The sequence below is a fragment of the Ornithodoros turicata genome, chromosome 5 (assembly GCF_037126465.1).
Source record: "Ornithodoros turicata isolate Travis chromosome 5, ASM3712646v1, whole genome shotgun sequence".
NCBI classification, from domain to species: Eukaryota; Metazoa; Arthropoda; class Arachnida; order Ixodida; family Argasidae; genus Ornithodoros; species Ornithodoros turicata.
Genome location: NC_088205.1, coordinates 6,781,020 through 6,805,634, shown reverse-complemented (window position 1 = coordinate 6,805,634; position 24,615 = coordinate 6,781,020). Strand labels below are relative to the sequence as shown.

Genomic DNA, 24,615 nt, shown 5'->3' with positions numbered 1-24,615 from the left:
CTCTCCGGAAATAAAGCAGTCAAACCAAAACAAGAGTGTAGGAAAGAAAGACAAATCTAGGAGAGAAATCGACAAAATTCTGGCAGATCAAGAGAATGGGACAGATTTTTATCAATGACTTTTGGACTGGGTAGAAGGGAAAAAAAACTCCCATCAATATTAATATTTTGTACTCACTAAGCTCATGGTGACCTGAACAATTTGATACATGATATATACTGCTCTAATCTGCTCTAAAGTAATCACTCCTGTACATAGATGTGTTCCATATAACAGATATTTATTTGCTACACATACAACAGTAAGTAATAAATAGCAAGCAAGCGGAATACCTTAGTACATCACATTTCATTCCCTAACAGTGTACTGACTAGCTTCCTTTTTATTTAAGTGAATAATACAGGCCAGCTGCCTTATCACTTGAGCATGTCCAAAAGGTCACCAAGCTTTGGTAGGTAGTAGTCTGGAATGAGATCCTTCTTTCCATCTTGTACATTGTGTCGTATGCTCTCCAAATTTTCTATACCAGTTCCTACCAGGATGGTTGTCAGGCCAGCCCTCTTCCCCATGAGAATATCCGTGTTCATCCTGCATCAGAAATGAAAAGACCATGTAGCAGCCAAAGCAAACACTATCTCGACTTTGTGTGCAGTATGTCTTTTACATTGATGGACATTGGTTAGGAAATACATTTGGAACTGTTTATGTGTACGTTTTTTCTTACTTTTTTTTTAATCAATCGAAACTACACGAGTTATCTCGCGTAAAAGCACTGGCATGTTTGTTTATTGTAAAAAAACAGAGCCACACAGTTGGAAGCAGCTTGTCTTAATACGTTAATTGCATATTTACCTGTCCCCTATCATGACTGTCCTTGAAGGGTCCAGATCTGGACATTGATATCTGATACACTCAGCAATGAAAGGTTCAGGCTTGCCAAGGACAGTCGGAGTCCTTCCAGATACCGTAGCCATAGCCTGTACTATACAACCAGTCTCTGAAAAAGTAGCATGTTTACACAACAGTGGGGAATGTTTTTGTGAAGCTGTGACATGAGCCTAGTAACCAGGGTTGGTTACCGAAAATATTATTGTTTCCGGTTCCTTTTCCGGTAACTGAAAAACTCGGCTTTTCGTTTCCGTTTCTGGACGATTTTCGGTAGCAGTTTCTCTTTCCATTTCCTTTTAAGAATTTTATTTCCGTTTCCGAGGTTATTTCGGTACCGGTTTCTGTTTCTCATCCGGTACTCGTACTGTCTTGCTTTCGCTTCTTCATGTCAGATATTCTAGTTACATAATGGATGCAAAAGGACTGCCACACCAAACACTAAAAACTTTAATGCAAAGTTTGTCACGAATCTTATATGTACATTGCAAGACGTAGATGCCCCTCTAGGTTGCAGAAATACGTACTTTAAGTTTCAAAAGTCTTCGCTGAAATATAACACGTCATCCAAAACTTGCTTGTCCCATCTTGCTACGTGGTGGGCTCAACACGAAAGAAAGTCCCGAAAATAAACGAATGAATAAATGATGACTGGAAGAATAGTGCGGATATATGTAATTTTCATATTAACGCAAGAACACTGAGGGAAACGTCCTGCAAATTCTGTTTCCGTTAACGTTACCACGTTTGAATTTCGTTTCAGTTTCCGGCAGTGGAAACTAAATCAATTTCGTTTCCGTTTCCATTTTCGTTTCCTGTTGAATTTCGGAAATTACCGTTTCTCGTTTCTGTTTCCGGTAGCCAACCCTGCTAGTAACTCCTTATGCAACATTACCAGGAACCACAACACTGGCGCTGCCACAGGGATGTTGCTCGTCCGAATTCGTGCACACGAAGAGACAGTCTTTCCTGCGGAGGTAGCTCGCTCCTCGAATAATCTTGGTCATGCTGAAGTGTTCATCAAAGCCCACCACTACGGCCTTTACCTCGGGGTCCAGCTTCATCTCCTGTACTGTCCACTCTCTCCAGTGTGGCGGGATGGGGTCAGGCTGAAACATTGAGGAAGATGTTGCGTACATAACAAGCGCAAAAAAAGCTAAATACAGAACATACTCCAGGTTCTGTGCATTTAAACCCTGCTGCTGTGAGCTCAGCATAGAGACCGGTGTTCCCTATTAAGTAGATGTTCCCTTTAAAGTGTATCTTCTTCAGATACAACATTGTGCAGTATGAAGTGTTGAAGAATTCTTCCTGGAAAAGAGGCGAAAAGAAAAACTGCAGCATCTCTGATTCAAACTTTTCAAGTTAATTTGTTCAGGGATGACTAACCGGTTTTGCTTCCATGTGTAGTCTCTTGCATTTTTCTATATACTGGCTTCTTGAGCTGGTACTATTATTGGTGACAAACCTGATTTTTTTACCCTGGAACAATAAAGATTACAGTTGTGCATCCTCGAAATACTGATGCATGTCTCGAGCCCAGGTAAATATAAGCCTACACAACATAATACATATGCTTGTTGCTGGTACACAGAAAACGGTATACTCATTTGCATGCTCTGCGCTCTACGATTATGAATTACAGAAGGTGAAATATCTTACTAATTTTCTCAACAGTGCTATGGCTTCAATTGATCCAGGTATCGCAACATGATCTGTCCACAACACACCTGAAGACAAACGATGAATGCATACACTTTATAAAGTGATGCATAAACAACGTCCCCTCCGTTGCTTTTCTAGTTTCTGATATGGACATGTCGTACCATTCGCCCATCGAATGTTTTAACACGATGACGTAAAAACACCGTACGTATATATGCTTACCGTCACAGTCTGTTAATACATATTTTATAGTTCCCAAGAATAATTTTCTAGCGAGTTCCGTTGTCATCAGACGACAAGAACCCACCTCGGTCACCGCCATCACTTTCTTTTTCTTCTGGCACGAGAAGCCACAAGCCACTCAATGCCACTTACGAAGCCAACAGAAGAAAGTTGGAGAAGGCAAGCGAGCGGGGTGAACCATGATGTGGACGGTATCATTTCCTTGGGCATGAGGAAGTGGCAGGGTGACAGTCGTGTTTTCCGTCTCTGTCCTTACCAACTCCACCAACTCTTCTTGCTCAAGGATGTCCACGCCACTGCCGTCCACGAATAAAGTTGGTTGCGCTTGCGCTTGTGCTGCGCTGCGCTCACCGCCGTCACCGCTTCCTGTTTGAGGCAGCACCGTCGGAGCGCGCATGACGAACCGGTAAAATTCCGCGGTCGGAGCTCTTGGCTGGCTTACTTTTGAGCTTTGTTGGTAAAATGTATACTCTTCGTGCTGCATTTATTACAAGGATAACGGCTGAGATCAAACACAAGTTTACAGTAACCCCAATACTATCACTTTTCTCGCATATATGTACCCTGTGGATCATCGTCTGTGGATGAGCAAATTTCTGGTGCATATTTTGCTGTCCGTTATAATTCTCCAATGGAAAATTACCGAGCATGAACACAAATTGATGTTGATGTTGACGAAAAAAGTAATAGGGAGACGAACACAAATTATTCTTGTCGATTCCCATGTTTTATGGCTCAAGCTCAAGCCTCAGTGTCCCTCTTCTCCTTCTTCTTCGCAGGGGGCAAGTGAGGTCGGCCTCTCTCCCTCTACTACTACGGCCGCTGTCTCGACAAGGAAGTTGGTTGTAATAATATCGCACAACGTCCCGTGGAAATTCTTCCATTCATTAAAAAAAAAAAAAGAATGGTATTAATTATTATTGTTATATATATTTTTTTAAATTTATAATACAATAAGAAATATAATAAAAATATACGTTGTCGCTCTCCGACATGTAAAAGTTATCGCAGGCTAACAAGAAGATAAAAAAAAAAAAATGGTGACACTCACGTCACGTGGTCACTTTTCTAAGTCTCATTTTGTGTTTGCCCACTAAATGTTTTTTCGGATAGGCACCACAAAACTACGATCGTGCAATGGCTAGCTTCGTTCGGGACTTTCCTTCTCTTACCACCCGCTGACGTGAAAGCTGGCTGGAGATTGTGGACATTTAGACCAACGGAAAGTCCCAGAAAGCAGACCAATGTTTCGCAAGAAGAGGCGCAAAATCGGCAGATGTTGCGCAGCGCGGCGCTAGTTTTTTTAATGTTCTTTCTTTTTGTCGAGACGCCGCACTGGCCGCACAATCCTCAGCCTCAGTGTAGTAATTCATAGGAAAGGACTTTGGCGCGAACGCGCTCGCCGTATGCGATTGGCTATGCCTGGACGCTGACTCGGCGTCTATTGGACCGGCAAAACCACATGACATTTCGGTATATATTCTTTGTCCCGCCATTTTTCGCGGTATTCAAGTGTGCTTGCTCTGTGGAAACAGTTCGCTGCTTCGCTTCCTTATTTTTAGGTGCCGCTTAAGTTATTTATTTTACCACACAAAAACTACATAATGCCTGCCACACGCTCTAGGCCCAGGTGAGTGCTCTTTGGTGCCATCTCAATAGTGAAATGTTACAAAATTTAACCGGCGAGGTCCATTCAACGCTTGTGCCTGCTAAGCCTAACACACACACAAAGTGCTTTGTTGATTTTAAGCTTGTAAAAAAGTCTTAGTTCGTGATCTAAAGTTGAACTCTGTGGCTTCTGCTTCCGGAAGGTCATGTAGCTAGTGTAGATTATCCTTAATACCTAATTACGCATAATATGATGTTCATGGAGGTTCAATCCGCGGAGCGGTGTATCTGGGCTCTTGCACGCGTCTACCGGCGCAACTCTCGCCGGCTGCGTCGACTCGTCTCTTCGCGGGGGAGGGTTTTCGGAACAGACAAACTCCGGCTAGACGTGCTTGGAGCGTACTTTTCCGGTACAGGAGGGCTCGCCGATTTTATTTTTGCCCGTCCAGCGAGCACGTATACCGGCGCCAATTTGCCGATCCTTTGTTTTAAGCCGCACCGGTCCCTTCAAGGCTCCCCACTGTGGCACCGGTTGCATGGTCGGTCTTGCCGTATTGTGTCGAACAGGTTTCCCCCTTCCCGTGTTCGCTTTTCTTTCTCAATGCGTACCTACCGCGCTAGGCTATTTCACAGTGGTTAGGCTTAGCGGTTTTGGCGCCAAAGGTCTGCGTTTGCGCTCACCGGTGTGCCCGGCTTTTTTGCCAGCGTGTTTAGTGTGAGCGTGCTGTTCAGTATTTTTTTATAAATTTTTTTATGTGTGCAGTCTGCCTGCTTACACGCACTGACTTCCATTCGTTGTTTTTCAGCGCTGAACAAGCAGAAGTTGTTGCCGAGGAGGTGAAGGTTGCTGACACTCCTGTCGAGGAGAAAGATGCCAAAGAGGTACAGGTCTTCGGGATCTCTGACGCAGATTTATTGCTGGTGGAGTGAAGTGCTTACATCGCCACGTCTGATGTTGCAGGAAGTGAAGGCAGACAAGGACACCAAGGAGGAAGCAGTTGAAAAGACGGAAGAGTCTGCACCTGCGAAGGAAGAAGCAGAAAAGACGGAAGATGCTGCTCCAAAGGCAAATGGAGGTGTGTATGGGTACGAACCGATGGTCTGACACTGCTGCCTGGAGCCATGATAGAGAAGTTAAAAAATGATGGTGGTGAATGTGTGGCTTTGTCTGATCGGCTCTGTTGGAACTCCGGACAACTGATCTGGCGTTTCCACCACGTTTCGGGAGGTGTCTTTTTGATTGAATCTGCACCCAGCTCTTAATATATTCAGGGTGGAACATCTTTTTACACATGTGCAGTGGCCTCTCACATTTCGTGCGCATTGTTGGACCGCTTAACAAACGTCTGACTGTGTTCGAACTGTTGGTGGGGTGGTGTGTGAAAATGTGTGAAGTCTTGCATTTTATGGTGGCCTACTTAATGCCTGAATGTTCCGTACACCTGAGAAGCACATGTGCACATGCTTCATTTTTCTGAGGGCTCTTTGCATCCTTGTGAGCTCTCTGCTACAATTTTATAATTGATTCCATGTTCCTTCATCGATGCCAACATGCCTGCCATTTATTTGAGTTTTGTTTTCACCCATCATAGCCACAGACGGCGAGAAGGAAGAGGCTGCCACGGATAACAGCACCACAGAGAAGCACAAGTTGGAGGAGGACTCCAGCGAGGCCACTCCCGAGAAAAAGGCCAAGGTTGAGGAGAAGAAAGAGGAAGAACCCTCAGCCAAAGAGGTAGAGGCTACGGCATGAGAAGTTGTGCCCCTCATTGTAAATGCACTCTTCTGCGCCACACACAAAAAAAAGAATGACTATCCTCATCTGGTTTTAAGTTATGTTGGGACTTTGATGTACAAAAATGATGTGCGTTTCTTCTTCCAGCTCTGTATTGTTTCCACGTACGATATCCCATTTGTGGTGAATGCCGTTAGCTAGAGTTGTACAGTTTGTCATCCAATAAATTTCCCTCCAAACGTTGTTTTTTCCTGAATTTCTTTCGCACTCTCGCGACTATCTCCTGCACATCATTTACAGATAGCTAAGAGCTCTTTTCGAGATATACTGGGTGCTACTTGAACTTAATGGGTTAGTTTGGATGCTGTTTTAATATGGTTTTGTGATACGTGGCAAAATTTGGAGAAGGTGCATTATAAGATATTGTACACTAAGGGCACAATGCAAGTCCTGGCATACTCTGCTTGTGTGTAGGGAGTGTTTTGCCCATTATACTGGACTGACTTGCATTATTGTTGGGAAATTTGGCAACAGGATGTAAATGCAGTGCTGGCATTCTGCAACTCAGCACACAGTACACTATGCACATAAATTATAATATATATACACAAGCAAGGCTGCTCTGTGATGCTCCTATTTTTACCTTTATAATATTATTAGTGAATTCTATCGCAAGAACAAACTTTACCCCACAATGGGTATGGGTCAATTGTTGTATAGGTTTGCGTCCCCAATGGAATGCTATCTGCAAGTCCCTGACACGCTGACACTGCAGACAGTCTTTTTTTTCTTGGATTGGTTTGACCATCACTGTATACTTAGTGACATATTCAGCCAAACCTCACCATAACGAAACGCTATACAACACAAGTAGCGGTGCAGCGAAATAATTTGTATTCCGTGCCGCAACTGGCTGCGATATTTCGTCGGGCTCGATACAACGACTGAGATCGTTTTCCCTATGAGTTCCGTTATATCGGCGTTTGACTGTACAGCTTGGGACAAATGTTTTCGGAACACCAGCCATTTAACTGACATAGATACTGAGAGATGTCTCGAACAGGCGGTCATCCGTTTCTTATTCAGTATCTTTCTGGTATCCAACAAGTGGCCGACCTGATAAAAAATATGACGGTGCAGAGTTCCGTAAACTTTTGTCCCAAGCTGAACTATACGTTGTGGTACTTGCATGCAGTGCGGCGCTAATCTTGCTGCTAGCGACGGTACATACCCGTAAAAACTCTCAGAGATCACCTCCCTCACTTGTCAGGTGCATACCCGTTCTGCTTGTTCTGCCCCGTGCAACTTTGCAGGTCAAAAAGAATTACCCGTTCAAGCAAATCTTCTGGCTCTCCTCCCCCGCTATGGTGCACTCTGTGCCTGGCCTGGTTCCACCAGTGGAACAATTTTTGCACCTTGCCAGAGCAAAATTTTGACTCTACCCTGCCAATGGAATTTGCCATATGTGTAATATGACAGTATTTTTTATTTTTTTCCTCCATGCTGGACAGGAAGTTGCCCCTGTTAAAAGCTTAATGGGCATCTGAGGTGTATGGCATGAATTCATGCAACAACACGCTTCACAATTATTCATCCATTACTATTCTCTCATCAATACTTGTACTGTAGGTTGTGTAGGTATGTGCCAAACACCTGTGATCTGTATCTCCCTTATAACCACATCTTTCAGTGATTCTCAAGTGCTGTTCTGTATATCTGTACAGCGACACTGCAAACCTTTTGTGTAGCTCGCCTTGCACATTTCACACGTGTGTGTATGATAGTGTATCATTAGGTTATTCTGATTTCTTTTTAAGGTCTCACTGATAAAATCACTGCTTGTATAGATTAGCACAAGTAAAGGACCAGAGGCATTTGCTGTGAAAACACTAACTGATGCTCACCTTTTTTTTTTAACTTTATTTTTGTTGTTGATAGTATGCCCGGCTTATGTTCTACATTTTCATGCTGTTAGGTTATGGGGCTTTATTTGGATCTAAAATTGCATATTGTGTTGTAGATTCGACATCTTTGTGGAAAATGTATGTCAAAATGTTCGGTACCCAAAAATTTTCCCACGCTTTTGTAATAGGCCTGTAAGGAGGCCGTGGCATTTGTTCATACAATCCTTCAACTCTATATGTAGACAAGGATGTCTTTCCTCACTGCTACAGAAAGATTTCGTTATTTGAATCGTTTATTTGCTCTGGTGCAGTGTAGAACATTTTACTGTTACCCTACGAATACTTTCAAGACTCTCTAATTAAACACCTAACGCGTCACTAAAATAGTGGATGTAGAAAATTTATGAAGTACATTAAATACGAGCCAAGAAAGGCAAACAAGCTCTGTGTAAGAAATCTTTCTGGTAAGAACGTAATGCATGTAATACCTCTACATATGGTAGCAGAAAATGATGTCACGAATCTAACCTCACCATCACAAGTTCAACGGACTGCTTACTTTGCCGTCACTGCTCCAAAATAGTTTGTTTCACCTTGTAGACTTACCAACCAATGATAAAAAACATTGCAAGAGAACTTGTTCCACCCCTTTCTCTACCCCTTTCCTTCCACATCAGCAAAAGAAATATTTGCAGAATTATTACAAAGAAATGGAAGAATTGTGTCTGGCGTGTTATGTACTCAACTTACTTTTTGGTACACAACTGAAGACTCTCTCTTCAGCTTCAAACTCTCAATCAGTACAAACCGCCACCCTTAATCAACATGCTGCCATGGATAAAGGATGAAGAAAAAAAAAAGACTATATCTTTACTGCTCCAGGCTGTACGACCAATAGACGAGTTCAGAAAATCCCACGCATTGCATCCTGGGTGCTTGCTGAGCGGGGGAACGAAGAACAATCCTTCACGTTTCGCTTTCGCTAACCTTGACACGTCGTGCACAATGGATCGATTGGGGGGAGAAATCGGGAACAGTTTGGAGGCCACCCGTTACTTTCGTATTAGTAAACTCCCACAGTTCAAAGTGGCGCTAAGCACCCTGGGATTTTCTGAACTCGTCTATTCAGACAAATTATAAAAAATTTTGTGTCGCATGTAGCTTATTTATAACAATTTATATATTGTGCAGCAGGTTCATAGTTTTAACTTTCTGGGATTAAAAATCTACTCTGATAGTTCTAAGCAAAAGTTTCAGTGTCAGGTTTCACAAGTTGTGAGTAGAAGCAAAGTAATGAGTGCACATGGTGTAGATAGTGCTGGATCTCATGAGAGAGGAGGTCTTTTGTCCCTGGAGGAAGGGATAAGGGGAGCGGGAAAGTGAAGTAAAACGAGAGACCAATCATGTGATGAAGGTAGCTCCTCGTTGTCCTTCCATGCTGATGTGACACTCGCAAAGCTCGACAGAACCTAAAAGTTGTCCCTTATTCGTGCGTAACATGAATTTTGTATTGTAATACCCTAAGCTTTTCTCTCCCTGGTACAGTTTATAGGGCCATCAAAGCAATTGCGTTGAATAATCAATGGCTCCCTATTACATGTACTGATAACAGCAGCTTTAATTCGAGTAAATTGATGAAAATAGTACGGGACATGATTGCCACAATCTCGAGCTTATTTGCTGTCCCAGAAGGGGTACCGCGTACTATCGGTCATATAGATATGCAAAGTTAAGGCAGTACATTGTAGGATGTATTCTATCCCTGTGTATTCTATCTATTAGGGGATTCCTTGTCCTCCTGCCAGCATGACCTACCCTAGACTGACTAGAATAGGATATCTACTGCAAACGTATATTTATTCGCGAGTATTTAATTCCGCGATTCCAGGTCTGTTTCCTCCCGCAGGATCAACGTCAATCTGTGTTCGCGAGCACAATTTTTTTGCGATTTTTTAGCGGTCGCGAAATTCGTGAAAATTAATACGTCGCCAATAAAAATACGTTTGCAGTATTAGGAGACAGCACTTTACTAAGAATAAGACAACACGTCCCCCGTTTGCATAACTCTGTAGCCATTTCACTAACATGAACTGTTGGCTACTGCCAGAAGGAACTATAATCTTATAAATACTTTTAATGCTGTATACTGCTATGATTCCTACATGCTTCTAACGTGTTCTTGACTATGTAAATGGCATCATCTCTACAACGTCACCCAACTTCGGAACAAAGAAGTCGGGGACCATGTCGAGGCGGTTCTCCGCAACGTTTCTCCGCACGGCATCCAGGCTGTCGCAACCGGAACCTACCAGCAGCGTCTTCATGCCCGCACGCTTTCCCATCAGGATATCTGTGTTTGACCTGTTGGGACAACGGAAGCTGTTTAGGCACTATTTAGAAAATAGGCAGAAATGCTCTTTCCTACCTGTCCCCTATCATGATGGTCTTTGCAGGGTCCAAGTCTGGCCACCGGTACTTTATGCAGTCTGGCATAAAGGGCTCGGGTTTTCCAACAATGATAGGCTTCCTGCTTGCAGCAGTGGCTACTGCTTGCACGATGCAGCCTGTGCCTGAACGTAAGTGTTGATATGCATTTAGGAAAGGTCGACCTATAAGTTATTTCCTTCATTGCAGGTAAGGAACTGCTACCACCTTTTGTGAAGAAATTGCGCTTTTGACGATTCAAAACACTTGCTTCATAATCAGTGACAGTGATATCTCCAGACCACCACTGCACCCCTTTGGCAGCACCAATGCCCCTTTCTTTCCCGTGCTCCCCCTACAGGCTGTCTTTGTTGCTTTATACACGTGTCGGCAATCGTACATAAACCTGTTACAAACTAAATGTGGTAATGATGCCCCCCTCAAAGTGCATAGCGGATGAGGGGAGAGAGAGAAATTCAATGTATAACCAGACTATTTTGCCCCCCACCCCCCCGAATCCCCCTCTGGGAGATAGTGGCTCTGTACTACAGCACTGTGCATTCTTAACAGTAACACAACCTTCGTATAATCGGTGGCCCCAGTAGAAAGTGCGCAAGGGTTCCCGACAATGCGAGTTGCAAACATGAAGGTCAGCTTTTCACTTACATGTTTACTACTCGCATTGTGGCACGCCCTTGCGCAATTTCTGCTGGGGCCACTGATTCTACGGAGGTCGTGTTACGGTTAAGAGTGCACAGTGCTGTACATGTGTGTGGTGTACTACATGTGCTCCACCGTCATCACTATATGACTTTCTGGTTTATGATGAACTTGAGATTCATAATTGAGGTGGACTATATAGCTATGAATGTAATACCTGCTGCACTGCAGGCTGACTCACCAGGTATAATAATTGACTTGTTGCCACACGGAAACTGTTCATCCGTATTAGTACCAACAAATAGGCAGTCCTTGTTTGCGAGGTAACTTGCTGCACGCAGCATCTTTGTGAGGTTGAAGTGCGCATCAAATCCTACCACAACGGCTTTCACTTGAGGATCGAGCTTCATGTTGTTAACAGCCCAGTTCATCCAGTCATCCGGGACAGGATCCGGCTACGAGATTGAAAGAGATAGCTACATGGTGTTCCCACTTTTGAATATGATACGAGATTTCAAGCACACAAGGCAGCTGGCGCGACGTTGCTTCAGCTTGGGACTTCACCGAGCTCCGAGATAAGAAAGCTTTTGATAACCTATTCCTTCCTTTTTGTGGGATTGGTATCCAGAGTTTGGCTAGCAGCAGCAATTTCAGTTGATTAGTTAAGCATTTATCCGTTCATTTCTTTAGCCTCAAACACTGCTGTACATTAGTAACCAATATAATTTATTTATTTATTTATTTACTCCTCAAGGCCCGAAGGCATTACAGAGGGGAGTGGGTTATTACACACAAACACAATATACAAAGGTAATAAATACAGGTCAGTATAAACGCAACAGTACACAAAATACCGAGCAATTAGATAAATAACGCTAAAATAAGTCACATAAGTCACAATGAGCCACATAACAGAATGTAACATTGTTATGCAGTACACCATATATATATATATATATCACAATCAATTAGAAAACTCCAGTAAACTAATTAGTGCAGCATTGAACTTTGAATGGTCATATGTGTCAGTGATGTTACCTGGAAGGCGGTTCCACTCTTCCGATGTACGGGGAATGAAAGAATGAGAACAACGTGATATAGAGAGGGATGGCCAGTGAGAAAGCTTACCCCGATAGGAGAGCAATTAAACCCAGCATCAGTGAGCTCCTGTCTGAGACCGTGAGAACCAACGAGGTAAATGTTTCCTTCAAAGTTCAGTTTTTTCAGATAGAGTGCCGTACAGTATGACGTAGAAAAGAATTCGTCCTGAAAAGGTTCCACATTTTTTTGTTTCCAGGCGCTGCGCACAACACATGAAATTTTTCTGCACGAACAGTGAGGTGTGTAGCAGCTTACCATATCTGCTTGAAAGTGCAACTTTTTGCATTTTTCCATGTACTCAATCCTAGACTTTGTGCTATTGTTTGTAACATACATTACTTTTTTACCCTGTAAAGAAAAAAAAAAACGTTAATGGTTGCATTCAATATGGTCAGTGTGTCAGTTTCAGGCTTCATTGGGTTGTTTGGTCTAGCTCCGAATTATTTCTATATTATATAGATTGTTAGCTATTTTACTGGTTTTATTGATTTTACTTTATGATTACACGCGTTAATAAGCTTTACGTTAAAAATTGTAGCTAATATACTGACTAAGATGCCTTTGTTCTATCTCGAAAACTGATTTTTTTTAGACCGATTTTGCAGGGAGCTTAGATATATGCTTGATGTGATTGATCCCGGATGAAAATGTGCCGTCTAATGAAAGTTAGACGCCACTTGCACCCACCAACTTCCTGAACCCCGCCAGTGCCTCAGGAGACCCTGGGATCGCGGCATTGTCCGCCCACAAAACACCTGAAAGTTTTCAGAACGTTAGCGATCATTTCATTCATTCCAAAAGGCACGTCTGACAAGCGAACGTTGCTTTCGTTTTGCTCATTCAGTAAAAATCGGTATACGCGATGCAGCAATGTGGTAAAGTAGCCATCCTTACTTACCGTCGCAATCTGTGAGCACATAGCTTAATGACTCCAGCAAATTTGTTCTGAAGATTTCTTTAGTAAGCAGACGACACGGTCCCAAATCCGCCATCGAACAGCCGCTAGCTTGACCTTGTCTCGTGCGATCAAATGCGCATGCTCCGAATTCAGAGGGCGCTGCTAAGGGTACATATTTTATTGAACTTGGAACTTCCCCAAAGAACTGAAATAGCAGCGGGAAACGTATGGACCCCCTGAGACATATTGCGCAACTATTTTTCACTTTTATTGCTCTATCTTGATATAAAAAGGCCTATGTGATTTTGTTGTGACAGCCCACAATCTAGATCCTATCAGGAAGGCAGCCCATAAATTATGTGCATCAAATTCAACACCACTGCAAACCGTGCACAAAGTACAGACCAGGACACGTGATTTTCTGTCAAAAGTAAATGTCCAGAGGCACCAAACACAACACATTCCACCAAGAGGTGCATGTTTAGAGTGCTGCCACTGTCTGGCTTTTCAAACAACCACCCTATTTGAATCTTTCAATTTCTCTGATCAGAAAGCACACAACCCAAAAGCTTCTGTACGTTCATATTTTAATAACCAAAGAAAGTGCAACCATTTATTTCTTAGCAGTTGCCACTGCCTCCTCTTTCTGCAGGGATGACAACATTTCAGCTTTCTTCTGCTGTATTCTCTCAGCTCGCCTGTTCCTTGCCTCACGCACCTTCTGTCTCCGAGCCTCAGCCTGGTCGCTGCAACAAACAAGGCATGTTCAGCAACCACAAAGCTCTGGGCAAAGACCACAGTTTAAGAATGGTAAAGAAGACTCACTTCAACTGCTTAGCACGGGCCTTCTCAGCCTTCTTCTTGTGGATATACTCCATCAAGACACGCTTGTTCTTGAACACATTACCCTTGGCCTTGCGGTACAGGTCGTGGTACCTATAATGAAGGGTATGCAACACAGCATTTAGCAACGCAGGTTCCAGCACCAAAGAAATGTCAATTCTGAAGCCAGTTTTGCACGTGGTTCATCACCGACCATTACGCTGAAAATCTGACTCTAAATAGTTTCTGCGCAGTTTGATGTAACGCATTAGAAGAGAAGATGCCAAATTTTCAGAGTATACCGATTGTGTGAATATACTGATACCAGTTGCGTATTTATGCCTTCTTTTCCAGCAATACATTTCAGTTGTGAGTGACGCCTGTGTGTGTATGTGTGTACTTTCAGTCCTTGTCTTTCGCGTCCCAAAATATTGGAGTATGCTATCCCAACTTTCTGCGCTTTTTCAGAGTATGTTGGAATTCCCTCCCTGGGAATCTGAGAAAACGCTGTCCAATCGGGAAGCACCCTTCGGCGACTGCCTGCAGGTCGCAGAGAGAGTATGATCACGTCAGTACTCACACGCAAAAGTCAACATATTTTTTTAGGACTTTACACTTAGTATATTGTGTATTGTGCTGCAAACGAGAAGCAGAGAGACTCGGGGACAGTCGCCTGCACTGCGCTCCCATTCATGTGCAAATCTTTAAAACTCATTTATTTCATATGTTAGCTGTTTGTGGAAGAGAAATTTGACCAATTAACTGTAAAGCGGTGCCATACATTACTGTGTGTGTCGCGTACACATGTTCCCAGATGCGATAGACCCTCTAAGGACTTTTGTACAGAGGGTCACTAGGAACGTTTCACAGACGTGACAAAATGGTTGGTGTGATTCTGATCATGTTAGTTTTATGAACTGCTAACCTGAGACTTAATATACCGTTTCGTCCTTGAGCACCATTATCTGAAGCAGTCCTGCCAGATTTCAAAGCCCAAACATAGTAGCCAGTGACAGCCTCCACTTTACCTCAGAACTATCCCAGGGACCACTGCGTAACGACTAGTCATAACACTGCCCGTTAATGAACATCAGCTCTATGACATTGCCTTTCAGAACAGGTGAATTTGCTTGGGTGATAGCTAGAACACAGCTGTGTGGCAGTGCAGTAACAACATGCAATAGCAGAATTCCTTGCAGATTTGGGAATACTAGATGCACTAGATACATGTCCCGCTCCCTGTGTTCTAAGCAGGATGAGTGAAACACATGGCTGATGCTTACAGGTGCTTGTCAATCTTCTTGGCTTCCCTGTACTTCTTTAGCAGGCGTCTAAGCACACGCATTCTGCGAATCCAGATAACCTTCCTTGGCATACGGGCATTGGCTGTACCCTTCCTTTTGCCCGGACCACAGTGTCGTCCCTTGCGACGAGCCTCGGCATTTTTCCTAACCCGGGCGCGGGAGTGCACGGCGACCGGCTTGCGAATGATCAAACCATCCTTGATAAGCTTGCGGATGTTTTGACCTACCAAAATAACGACGCGTTAGCGTCTAACATGCAGACTGTATAGAAGATGAACTTACGCGAATTGGAGTTTGCGATTTCGTTTGTTTCATTGGGGTCGAGCCAGACCTTCTTACGTCCGCATTTTAAGACAGCAGCAGCAAGCCGCTTTTGTAAGCGCAGCGTACTGAAAAACAACAGATAACGGATTAAAATGTTATAGACAGTAACAGAAAAGAGAACAAGGCGTACCAACACGTTCGCAAAGCTCATGTCCATGCATGAATGACACTAAAATGTGCTGGCATACATAAGCCTAACGCCACATCACGTCTTTGCATTAGGCAACAATACAAGTAGTTGATTTCACACGAAAGGTATGTCAAAACCGAATATTTACGGTGTCACACTACGCTTGCAGAACTGCACATAGTGAAACCATCTCGTTTTTTCTAGCAAACGGGATCAAACGAAGCGTTACCTCATGCTTGCTTCTTGGCCACGAGCTTGCCTGAAAGGAAAAGGAAACTCAACTTCTTGCTTGATTACGCTACAAGATGTAGTTCGCTAGTCACCCGACCCGACCGCTCTCTAAGCTACAAAATGATGGCTATTATTCCCATGGAACCTAATAAGAGTTTCAGACTACATAATGGAACATGTAATCATTATTTGTATTGTTCAATCTACAATTTTGTCACTTCCGCAGGGTAGCAATCCCCCCCACCCCCCGCACATGTCTGTGTATCCCTGCGCTGCTGATTTTGACGGTTCCAAACGAAATATTATAATGATCAAGATTTATGAGCATATATTAAAGTTCATAACTATAAAATTAGGAAATACACCAAGCAAAGACGTAATATTGTAAAAATAAATGTGTGAATTTGTGGTGCTTCGCTGAGCTTGTGCTGCTTGCATGCTCTGGTCTGCTAACCATGTTTTCATTCCGAAAGCTTTGGAAAATTGGAACGAAGGTCGAAGGGACGAGCGGTAGCGGACGTGCGGGTTCAGTCGTCTCGATTTCGACGCTCCTTGATTCAAGTCTTCTTGGTTTGAGGAAGCAACATCACTAGATTTGTGCAAGATGTCTGGAGGCTTCACGAGAACCGACACCGGCGCTTTGCAATCTCCTGACCAGCCGATTGGAGGTGAAATTATCCCTCCTCAAGAGATTCGGGTTACACCTGACTCTCAGAAGGGCAAAGTAATCGGCGTTTTCACCAGCGGAGGCGATTCACAAGGTAATGCACGAAAAAAAGAAAAGAAAACTGTCAAGCATAGCCGCATGCATTCCAAACGAACTCCACAAAATCTCTCTGGGTCTCTGGAGCGAAAGGCATCAGTGTATATTGTATATGATTTTTTTTTTTCATTCCGTACTATTTTTGAATTTTTTTTTCTTCTGTTGATCGAGATCAAAGAGCAGGAATTCTGCCCTCTAGATGCTTCGACATAATGTCATACATTGAAAGCTAACGATACCATTTTTGCATCATTTATGCGCACATCCATATTTGATGTAATCTATATGCAATGCGGCAGTGGTTTTGGGGCCGAGAAGCACCTTAAAAATTTACAGCATAGAGCAGAGCTCTATACTGATGGGGGCATGATAAACCTGAAGCCTAAATCTTTATTTCACCAAAATATTTAGACTGGGAGCTGAGAGGAAAAGCTGTTAGCAGCTGTGTTTGACATCTTCTGTATGGGAACGATGCAGTTATGCGTACATAATGAGATATCCAACATAAAAACAGAGATATATAACTGAGAAAAAATTGGTCTCCAGTTGGTACTTGTGCCCTTTCGCCTCTGAACCATGCCAGGACGACATTTGAAGCACCATGGTGGGGTCACGACGTGATGATTCTAAAATAGAATGCCATGCTTGTATTTGTGCTTCACCTTGAGGGGGGGTTGCTATTGGGGAAGTCTATCAAGCCCACCTTGTTTGTTTGCCCTTTAGCACTGCTGTCTCAAATGCAGCACTATTTCTTGTCCCTTCATGCTTACATGGGTTGAATGAACTGAAAAAAATGAGAAAATGATTACATGATTCATACCAGTGTTGGGGTTTTGAAATCTCAGATTTGATTGAAATCCACAAAAGGGGCTGGTAGATTTGATTTGGATTTGATTGGCGGCTTCATTATAAGCAGGGATCGGATTGAATCACACTTTTGTTCAGAGGTTCGGATTCAATTTACAGACTATGTACTTCGTGTGCGAAAAAGAACCAAGAAGCACTTTGCTCCATCTTATCCTTCCACCTCTCTACCAATTTCTGCAGTGTCGTGTCATTATGCTGCTCTCCCATCTCTTTATTTCGCATAGTTCTTTGAATTCGTTCGTACATGCCGCACCGCAGGAAATGTATCATGTGGCAGGTGTACTGTACCAAGGCCAGCGACAAATAATAAGCACTGCATTTCATGCAGCGCAATATTCAACTGCAATCAAGTCCCCATTTGTTTCTACGGCAGTATATACTCATGGAGTTCCACCGAATTAGATGTCTTCCATGTTTCGTCTGTTTCTTAGTTACACAACTGAGGAATTCGGTACTCCGAAGAAAAAAGAGAAGTGATTTAATTTCCTCAAATAAATTTAAATCCGGACTTGGTTTAGCATCTTCCGCAAAATGCGGATTTGATGTAAATCGGACTTGTTTCTTCAAATCCCCAACACTGGTTCATACCCTGGAATTCAAAAATGCTGTTTTGAAGGTTGGCAACCCGCTGGAATTTTCAACAGTCGTTCAAAACACTCGATTTCGTCTTTGTTTCTTATTCTCACGGAGCTTCAGCGTAAATTCCGCTTATCCAGAGCCAGAACTACAGTTTCAAAGCCACAGAAACTAGAACTCGCCAAAAGTAGCGGAAACCAAAGGTGCAAGGAATGAATGCACCTGTCGTTATATTCATCAGCCTTCTTTTCTATCAAGGTAGGAATGATGCAGGGTAGTTGGTGCCAATCCAGAACACTCATCGAGGCAGCAAAGCAGAGGGAACGCAGACTGGGTTAGGAACCCAGACTGGATTAGGAACACAGAGACAGCGTGGACGACTGCCAACTTAAAACTAAAATTTATTGCAACGTAGTGAAATATAGTCTTATTATCCAGCCAACATTTCAACAGGGTGGGTTGTACCAACTAAAAGTCCGGAGTCTGATATCATCGAGCCACAAGGCTGAGTTTTCTGTATCAGGCGATAACCACACTTAGGAAACGTCACGCAAGGTAGTCTGCAGAATAGCACGAACCATATCGCAATCACCTTGAAGATAAGTGTTTTCACCATCTGTCAGGGCAGCTAAAGGGGTGCTAATGCAGATACACTTATGCTTATCAATGAAGCAAGCTTGAGCTTCTATAATTTCTCTCACAACCTGTTGCTTATGTTTGGGTAGAACAGAGGTGCATCCAAACTGGGAGAACAAGAACAATCCCTTACATGTATAGCTAGATGGTCGATAGATCCATGTGCTGCGATCTTTAACATTCGGGGTACTAACTAGCGTTTGTCAGTATTGCGCGGCCACACATACATTCTGTCACGTGATATCTGTAGCTTATTAATTTATTTATAAAAGTTTTGTGAAAAATGGAAGTCCTGGCCGCAAGCTGCACCTTGCGACTTTTTTCCCCGGCCCCACCCATTGCTGAATGGGAAATAAAAACAATTAAATTGCATTGAAACTGTGTTTTACATCCCGGGAAAAATGATGGCTGTTTTTGGTTCCAAAATTCAGTAAGAACCATGATAGTGCCCCAATATTTGAACCGCAGCCTCACGTGTACTTTCAGATCTGTAGTTTTATAGTATCTACAGGTTTTCCCGGCAATTTTAATCCGAGTTCCAGCTAAATTAATCCATGCCCCATAAAGTTTGCGTGGCACGTGGATTAATTTCGATGGCGCTTGGATTAAAATCACCAGGAAAACCTGTAGTTTATGAAACTGATTCATACAAGTGCAGTGATAATTCACTAGTCAAACGAAGCATCAGCCACACAGCCTGGCAAGCACAATGACATGATTCTTGTGTTTCGGTGATATGCAGGTATGAATTCAGCTGTTCGTGCTGTTGTGCGTATGGGGCTCTACTTGGGTTGTCGTGTGTACTTCATTCGTGAGGGCTACCAAGGCATGGTGGATGGAGATCAGTACATTCAGGAGGCCACTTGGGTCAGCGTTTCAGGCATCATACACAGGGTGAGCATCTAAAAAAAATAAGATAAAATAAGCAATTACAAGATCATGAGCCAGATTTTAATGTGTATCTTCCAAAGAGTGAGTAAGTTGGTAAAAGGAATGCATGTATAACATTTGTCAAGAGAGTGAATGCTGAGGTGAGAACTTGGTATAAAAGTTTTCGCATTCACCTTTTTTTAGTTAGAATTTTTATGTAGGGCTTTGCATTTGCAGAATATTTATGCGAAATATTTATGCAGAATATTTATAACGGAATAAACTGCCGCAGTCATATGTCCTTAGTTAGAGATGGACAACCGTAAATTCTATGCCTGTATGTATACGTTTAGTCTGTTGTGTAATCGTTAGACAGTGGCTCTGGTGGGGGGTTCACGGTCATCTAGTTCCAGGTGGAAGTTGGCGTTGGGATGGCTGTTCAGTTCAGTTCAGTTTAGTTCAGTTTATTTTTGCACCAAACTGCATTTCATTGCAAACACTTCTGCATTTCAAATAAATTGGCAATACTGGTATTAAAAGGGTACTACAGGTATTAATTGAAAGTAGCGTTACATAATTAAATCATCTCCGACGAGGAGGTTTATGAAAAGATGGACGTCGTGAATGCACCAATTGTCGTGACATCTGGGTCCATGTGGCAACTACAAAGTTCATTAAGTAAACAAGATAAAGTGAAACTTAGCATTTGAGTACCATAGTTAATTCGACAGTGAGGGACTACCCATCTTGGTGTAACATGAGTATGGTGATGAGGCGAATATGATTGAAGGTCGCAAAGTGATAAGAACTGTGTGTCTGAAAGGTTTCGATGGATGATATGGTGTTTACCTTCTACTTTAAATATTCTGTATTTGTTGAACAATTCTTTGGTGGGATGATCATGCCGCACATTTCCTATTAAGCGCACTGCCTTTTTCAGTAACAAAACGAAAGATGTAATGTTACGCTTAGAAGTCGTAGCCCACACTAAATGACAGTATAAAATGTGCGATAAAATGGCTGTGGCAGCGTGATTAGACGATCTGGAAGTCCTCTGTGTATTGTGCAGCTAATTACAGTAAAGGGTATTATTAGTTGCACCAATATATGTGATAATGATAACAAAACCAGCAAGGCACAACCGGGCTTTAATAATATATTTAATTTAATAATATAATAATAATAATTTAATATAACCGGGCAACATAATATTTACATTGTGCGAGCACAAAACAAAGCTCTTGTTGAAAAGAGTCTGTTGTTTACAAAAGCCCAGACAACAATATGCAACCTTTATTATAATCTTTTTTGTTTACAAAGCCGCATCTGCAACAGCAGTTATTCGCCCTTACTGAGAAAAATATTTTGAAGCTTGGAAGGGATGTGAGGATTTAACTAAAGTTCTAACCTTTTGTGTGATACCTTGTTTCAAAGACCTGTATCACAAATGGTTGCAAAATTTCTAGCATGCTGTAGATGTGCCGGACAACTTTAGTTTGTACATAATACCAGCAATAGCAGAACATAAAAATGCAGTCAAATGGATTACACAGCGTTAATCCAACGCACAATAATAATTTAAGATAGCACATAATTTAAGGCCAAGGTCGAGCGTAGAAAAAAATAGATGAAAGAACCGTCGAGAGTGCTAAATCTTCATTTTCTCCAAGCTGTCAAGTTGCTTAGTGTCACTTGTGCGTCAGAGTGACTGAGTGCCCACTTTTGTGTAAGGTACTTGCGGCAGGTTAAGCAGCAGGGAACGTACTGCTTTTCACATCACATTATTTTCACAAATATGCCTTTGTACTAACCTGTGCACCAAGCAGCAGTTGCAAATTCCAGCAGTGAAGTTGAAGTAAAGTAATCTCTGTGTATCCGTGATGCATTTGCGCTGGATTTTGTGTGTAGTGATGTACTGAAAACTGGCACTGTGCAGTACCTATTCTTTGAATGCTTATTGCATACCTGGCATAGCCCTATTCTATTGTATGTAAATGCACATCATGTGCATGGCTATGTTAACTGCGTGCACTCGCGTGAGGCATCCCATCCGCCTGTTTATGAGCACCTTATGTTGCACTGCATACGAGACATTGAAATGAAATTAATTAATTTTAATGAATTCATAATTCATATTAATACTTGAAAAAGTAATAAAAATAATTTGAAATTCATTAAAATGAAATTAATTAATTAAAAGTAATAAAATAAATAAATAAATAAATAAATAAGATAAATAAATAAAATAAATAAATAAATAAAATAAAATATATTAAAAAAATTAAATCAATTTTCAGGGTGGCACTATCATCGGCAGTGCACGCTGCACAGACTTCCGTGAGCGGCAAGGTCGCTTGAAGGCAGCTGCCAACCTTGTGAAGAACGGCATCACAAATTTAGTTGTGATTGGTGGCGATGGTTCGCTCACAGGAGCGAACCTTTTTCGCCAGGAATGGTCATCTCTTCTCGAAGAATTGGCAAAGAATGGTAAGTTGTCAAAACCATACATATATGTTGCATCCCCCAAAATTTTTTCTAGAGGAGCTCTTCCAATTTTTTGTGCGCCTCCAATTTTGAACTGCAGGCACCATCACGAGTGACCAAGCAACTGCTTGTTCCCGCCTCAATATCGTTGGCATGGTGGGCTCCATTGACAATGACTTCTGCGGGACGGATATGACCATTGGAACTGACTCTGCACTGCATCGCATCATTGAAGCCATTGATGCTATTGTTACTACTGCATCAAGGTGCACATTTCTGCATTGAAAAAAAAAAAAAGACTTAATCCTGTGACTTAGGCTTGCGTCATAGGTTTATTGAAACTCCCTTGTGGTTTCTCTAGCCATCGTCGTACCTTCATTCTGGAGGTCATGGGCAGGCACTGCGGGTAGGTAACAGCGTGTAGTATCTCTTTCACGTCGCGTAATTTGATATGGGACCTGTCTCATACCTTTGATGCTTTGGTAGGTATCTTGCTATTGTGGCTGCATTGGCAAGCGAAGCTGACTTCGTATTTATTCCTGAGTGGCCACCAGAAGGTGATTGGCAGGAAATTCTTTGCAAGAAGCTAGAACAGGTACGTAAATAATCGGAAAGAAATTTTAGCGGAATCTCTAGCCGTTGGAGAGGTCTGCGAGGTTGTGGGCGTACAATTTACTTTTTAAAGACATTTAATTAAATTTAATTGCTTTTGTTTAATTGTTTATTCATTTTATTTATGTTGTAAATTCATAATTATGTGTAGTAATTACATTTAATTAATTAAACCTTACAGCAAAGGTTACATAAAATTTATTAGTACCCATGTCACATGGGCAGTCTTCAATTATAATTGAAACCGATGGCTATTGAACAGGTGCGTAGCACCACTAAGCGTGCAGCGTGTAAACTTTGTAAAGAGCACTGGATCAGCTAGTCTGAGAAGTTCACATGTTACACGATTGGTGGAGCTACGTGCATGTTCAATGGCCATTGATTTCAATTATCATCGAAGACCGCCCACGTGACATGGGTGTAAGTGCCAGCGACATAAACGATCAGAAACGCGCAAGTTCGATGTCAAAAACAGGTTTGCTCACGTAATGCTACCATTTTGTCTCTCAGGAACGTTCATCTGGTCAACGCCTGAACATTGTTATAGTGGCTGAGGGAGCCCAGGACAGGCAAGGTCAGCCCATCACAGCTAATGATGTCAAAAAGGTACTAGCATGCAAGAGTTCGGTTGCTGAGAGTTTTATTGGGCTCGAGAATTCGGAGGAATGTGTTGTCTTCACTACGGAAGAAATTTGGACGACCATGCTTTTTTTTAGGTCGTGGTCGACCGCCTGAAGTACGACGCTAGGGTCACTGTGCTAGGCCACGTTCAACGAGGAGGAAGCCCGTCTGCATTTGACCGTGTTCTGGTACATCATCTTTTGTGAGGGGTGCATGGGATGCCTTCACATATTATACCTTCATGAAGAAAGTGTAATATTCAGTTTCTTCTAATCAGGGTTGTAGAATGGGTGCTGAGGCAGTGCTTGCACTGTTTGATGCCAAACCGGACGCTGAAGCATGTGTGGTGTCCCTGGATGGAAACCAAGCTGTGAGGGTTCCCCTGATGCAGTGCGTTGAAAAGGCAAGCTACAAATTGTCGTGTTTTCTTGCGTATTTGGCTTTCAGGTGCTTGGATTTAATGATATAATCTATGGCCCCTGGCTTTCTGTTGCGGCAAATTCAAAATTCTGCAGCACCGACTTGTAAATTCTGCGATTTTCCACAGCAAATGGGAATGGGGAAACACTTTATTTTCTTGGATAATGTGGGAACAAAAAGTATTTTATAAAATTACAGATTCAAAGTACTGTCGTGACTCAGCATTACATACATGATATCTTGTGTTCTCCTCTGACAAAGAATGCCATCTGTCGACTGCAATCATTTTATACTTGCTGAAAGATCTTCAGTATCCATAGAGTTTATAGGAACCTTATAGGAAGATTATAGGAAGGAGCTTACAATACATGCCCTATGGAAGTTACATCTTTAAGACACAGTTTTTGTCTGGGCTGTGGCATATTGTTTAAGAGCCAAATCAAAATCTGCCACCGTCACTGCTAAACTGCACACAGGGGGGGGACGCCGCCCCTTCCTTAGGCGGAGTATGCACAATAAACTTGGGCTAACGTCATCTTAAGCTAAACTACAGTCTGTCTGTGTTGGTTCTGCAGCATGGGCAATTTCGTAACGTAGGCTCCACCTCGTGCAGGGAAGCATCAGGTGAAGCCCACCTTCGGGAGGTGTCGCTCATATTCTGCGAGTAGTCGGATATTCGGAAATCCGAATATCGAATATTCGATTCGAGTCGCATCATCATTCACTGTTTGTGCCATTTCTTTTGCAGACAAAAGCCGTGGCTCGTTGCATGGACGATAAAGACTGGGGAAAAGCTGTTCAGCTCAGAGGAAGGTCAGTAGCTGACGTGATG

At 42.5% G+C, this 24,615-nt stretch overlaps 4 protein-coding genes across 7 annotated transcripts in view; 2 read left to right on the top strand and 2 right to left on the bottom strand.

Moving 5' to 3' along the window:
- Positions 1 to 259: 259 nt before the first annotated feature.
- LOC135395180 (uncharacterized) lies at positions 260 to 13,257 on the bottom strand. The gene is made up of 16 exons (XM_064626419.1): positions 13,124 to 13,257; positions 12,913 to 12,980; positions 12,481 to 12,573; positions 12,253 to 12,390; positions 11,366 to 11,579; positions 10,466 to 10,610; positions 10,225 to 10,401; positions 7,400 to 7,441; positions 5,341 to 5,423; positions 2,773 to 2,910; positions 2,548 to 2,615; positions 2,275 to 2,367; positions 2,059 to 2,196; positions 1,781 to 1,994; positions 853 to 997; positions 260 to 588 (listed from the first exon to the last, which is right to left on the bottom strand). Exons 1-16 carry the CDS (start codon positions 13,215 to 13,217, stop codon positions 417 to 419), a joined length of 2,022 nt encoding a protein of 673 aa, XP_064482489.1. The 5' UTR covers positions 13,218 to 13,257; the 3' UTR covers positions 260 to 416.
- LOC135393838 (neurofilament light polypeptide-like) lies at positions 4,292 to 6,379 on the top strand. Of its 2 annotated transcripts, none has more exons than XM_064624145.1 (4): positions 4,292 to 4,423; positions 5,208 to 5,283; positions 5,363 to 5,477; positions 5,994 to 6,379. In XM_064624145.1, the coding sequence occupies exons 1-4, from the start codon at positions 4,398 to 4,400 to the stop codon at positions 6,152 to 6,154; spliced, it is 378 nt and encodes a 125-aa protein (XP_064480215.1). In that variant the 5' UTR covers positions 4,292 to 4,397; the 3' UTR covers positions 6,155 to 6,379. The 2 variants fall into 2 exon arrangements, with proteins under 2 accessions (XP_064480215.1, XP_064480214.1); XM_064624144.1 differs by lacking the exon at positions 4,292 to 4,423 and adding an exon at positions 4,846 to 5,116.
- Positions 13,258 to 13,693: 436 nt separating the features above from the next.
- On the bottom strand, positions 13,694 to 16,040 carry LOC135393834 (large ribosomal subunit protein eL19-like). Its single transcript, XM_064624140.1, has 5 exons — positions 15,933 to 16,040; positions 15,532 to 15,638; positions 15,229 to 15,472; positions 13,949 to 14,059; positions 13,694 to 13,869 (listed from the first exon to the last, which is right to left on the bottom strand). Exons 1-5 carry the CDS (start codon positions 15,935 to 15,937, stop codon positions 13,737 to 13,739), a joined length of 600 nt encoding a protein of 199 aa, XP_064480210.1. The 5' UTR covers positions 15,938 to 16,040; the 3' UTR covers positions 13,694 to 13,736.
- Positions 16,041 to 16,394: 354 nt separating this feature from the next.
- The window catches only part of LOC135393831 (ATP-dependent 6-phosphofructokinase-like), a 28,330-nt gene continuing 20,109 nt past the window's right edge, over positions 16,395 to 24,615 (top strand). For 2 of the 3 annotated variants that reach the window (XM_064624129.1, XM_064624128.1), the window contains exons 1-10: positions 16,396 to 16,695; positions 19,519 to 19,670; positions 21,944 to 22,133; positions 22,231 to 22,396; positions 22,492 to 22,536; positions 22,617 to 22,725; positions 23,253 to 23,348; positions 23,459 to 23,551; positions 23,641 to 23,766; positions 24,532 to 24,596. In XM_064624129.1, coding sequence (XP_064480199.1) covers positions 16,539 to 16,695; positions 19,519 to 19,670; positions 21,944 to 22,133; positions 22,231 to 22,396; positions 22,492 to 22,536; positions 22,617 to 22,725; positions 23,253 to 23,348; positions 23,459 to 23,551; positions 23,641 to 23,766; positions 24,532 to 24,596 — 1,199 coding nt within the window. In that variant the 5' untranslated portion in view covers positions 16,396 to 16,538. Of the gene's footprint in view, positions 16,696 to 19,518; positions 19,671 to 21,943; positions 22,134 to 22,230; positions 22,397 to 22,491; positions 22,537 to 22,616; positions 22,726 to 23,252; positions 23,349 to 23,458; positions 23,552 to 23,640; positions 23,767 to 24,531; positions 24,597 to 24,615 lie in introns of all 3 variants that reach the window. The other variant, XM_064624127.1, reaches the window with a different exon arrangement.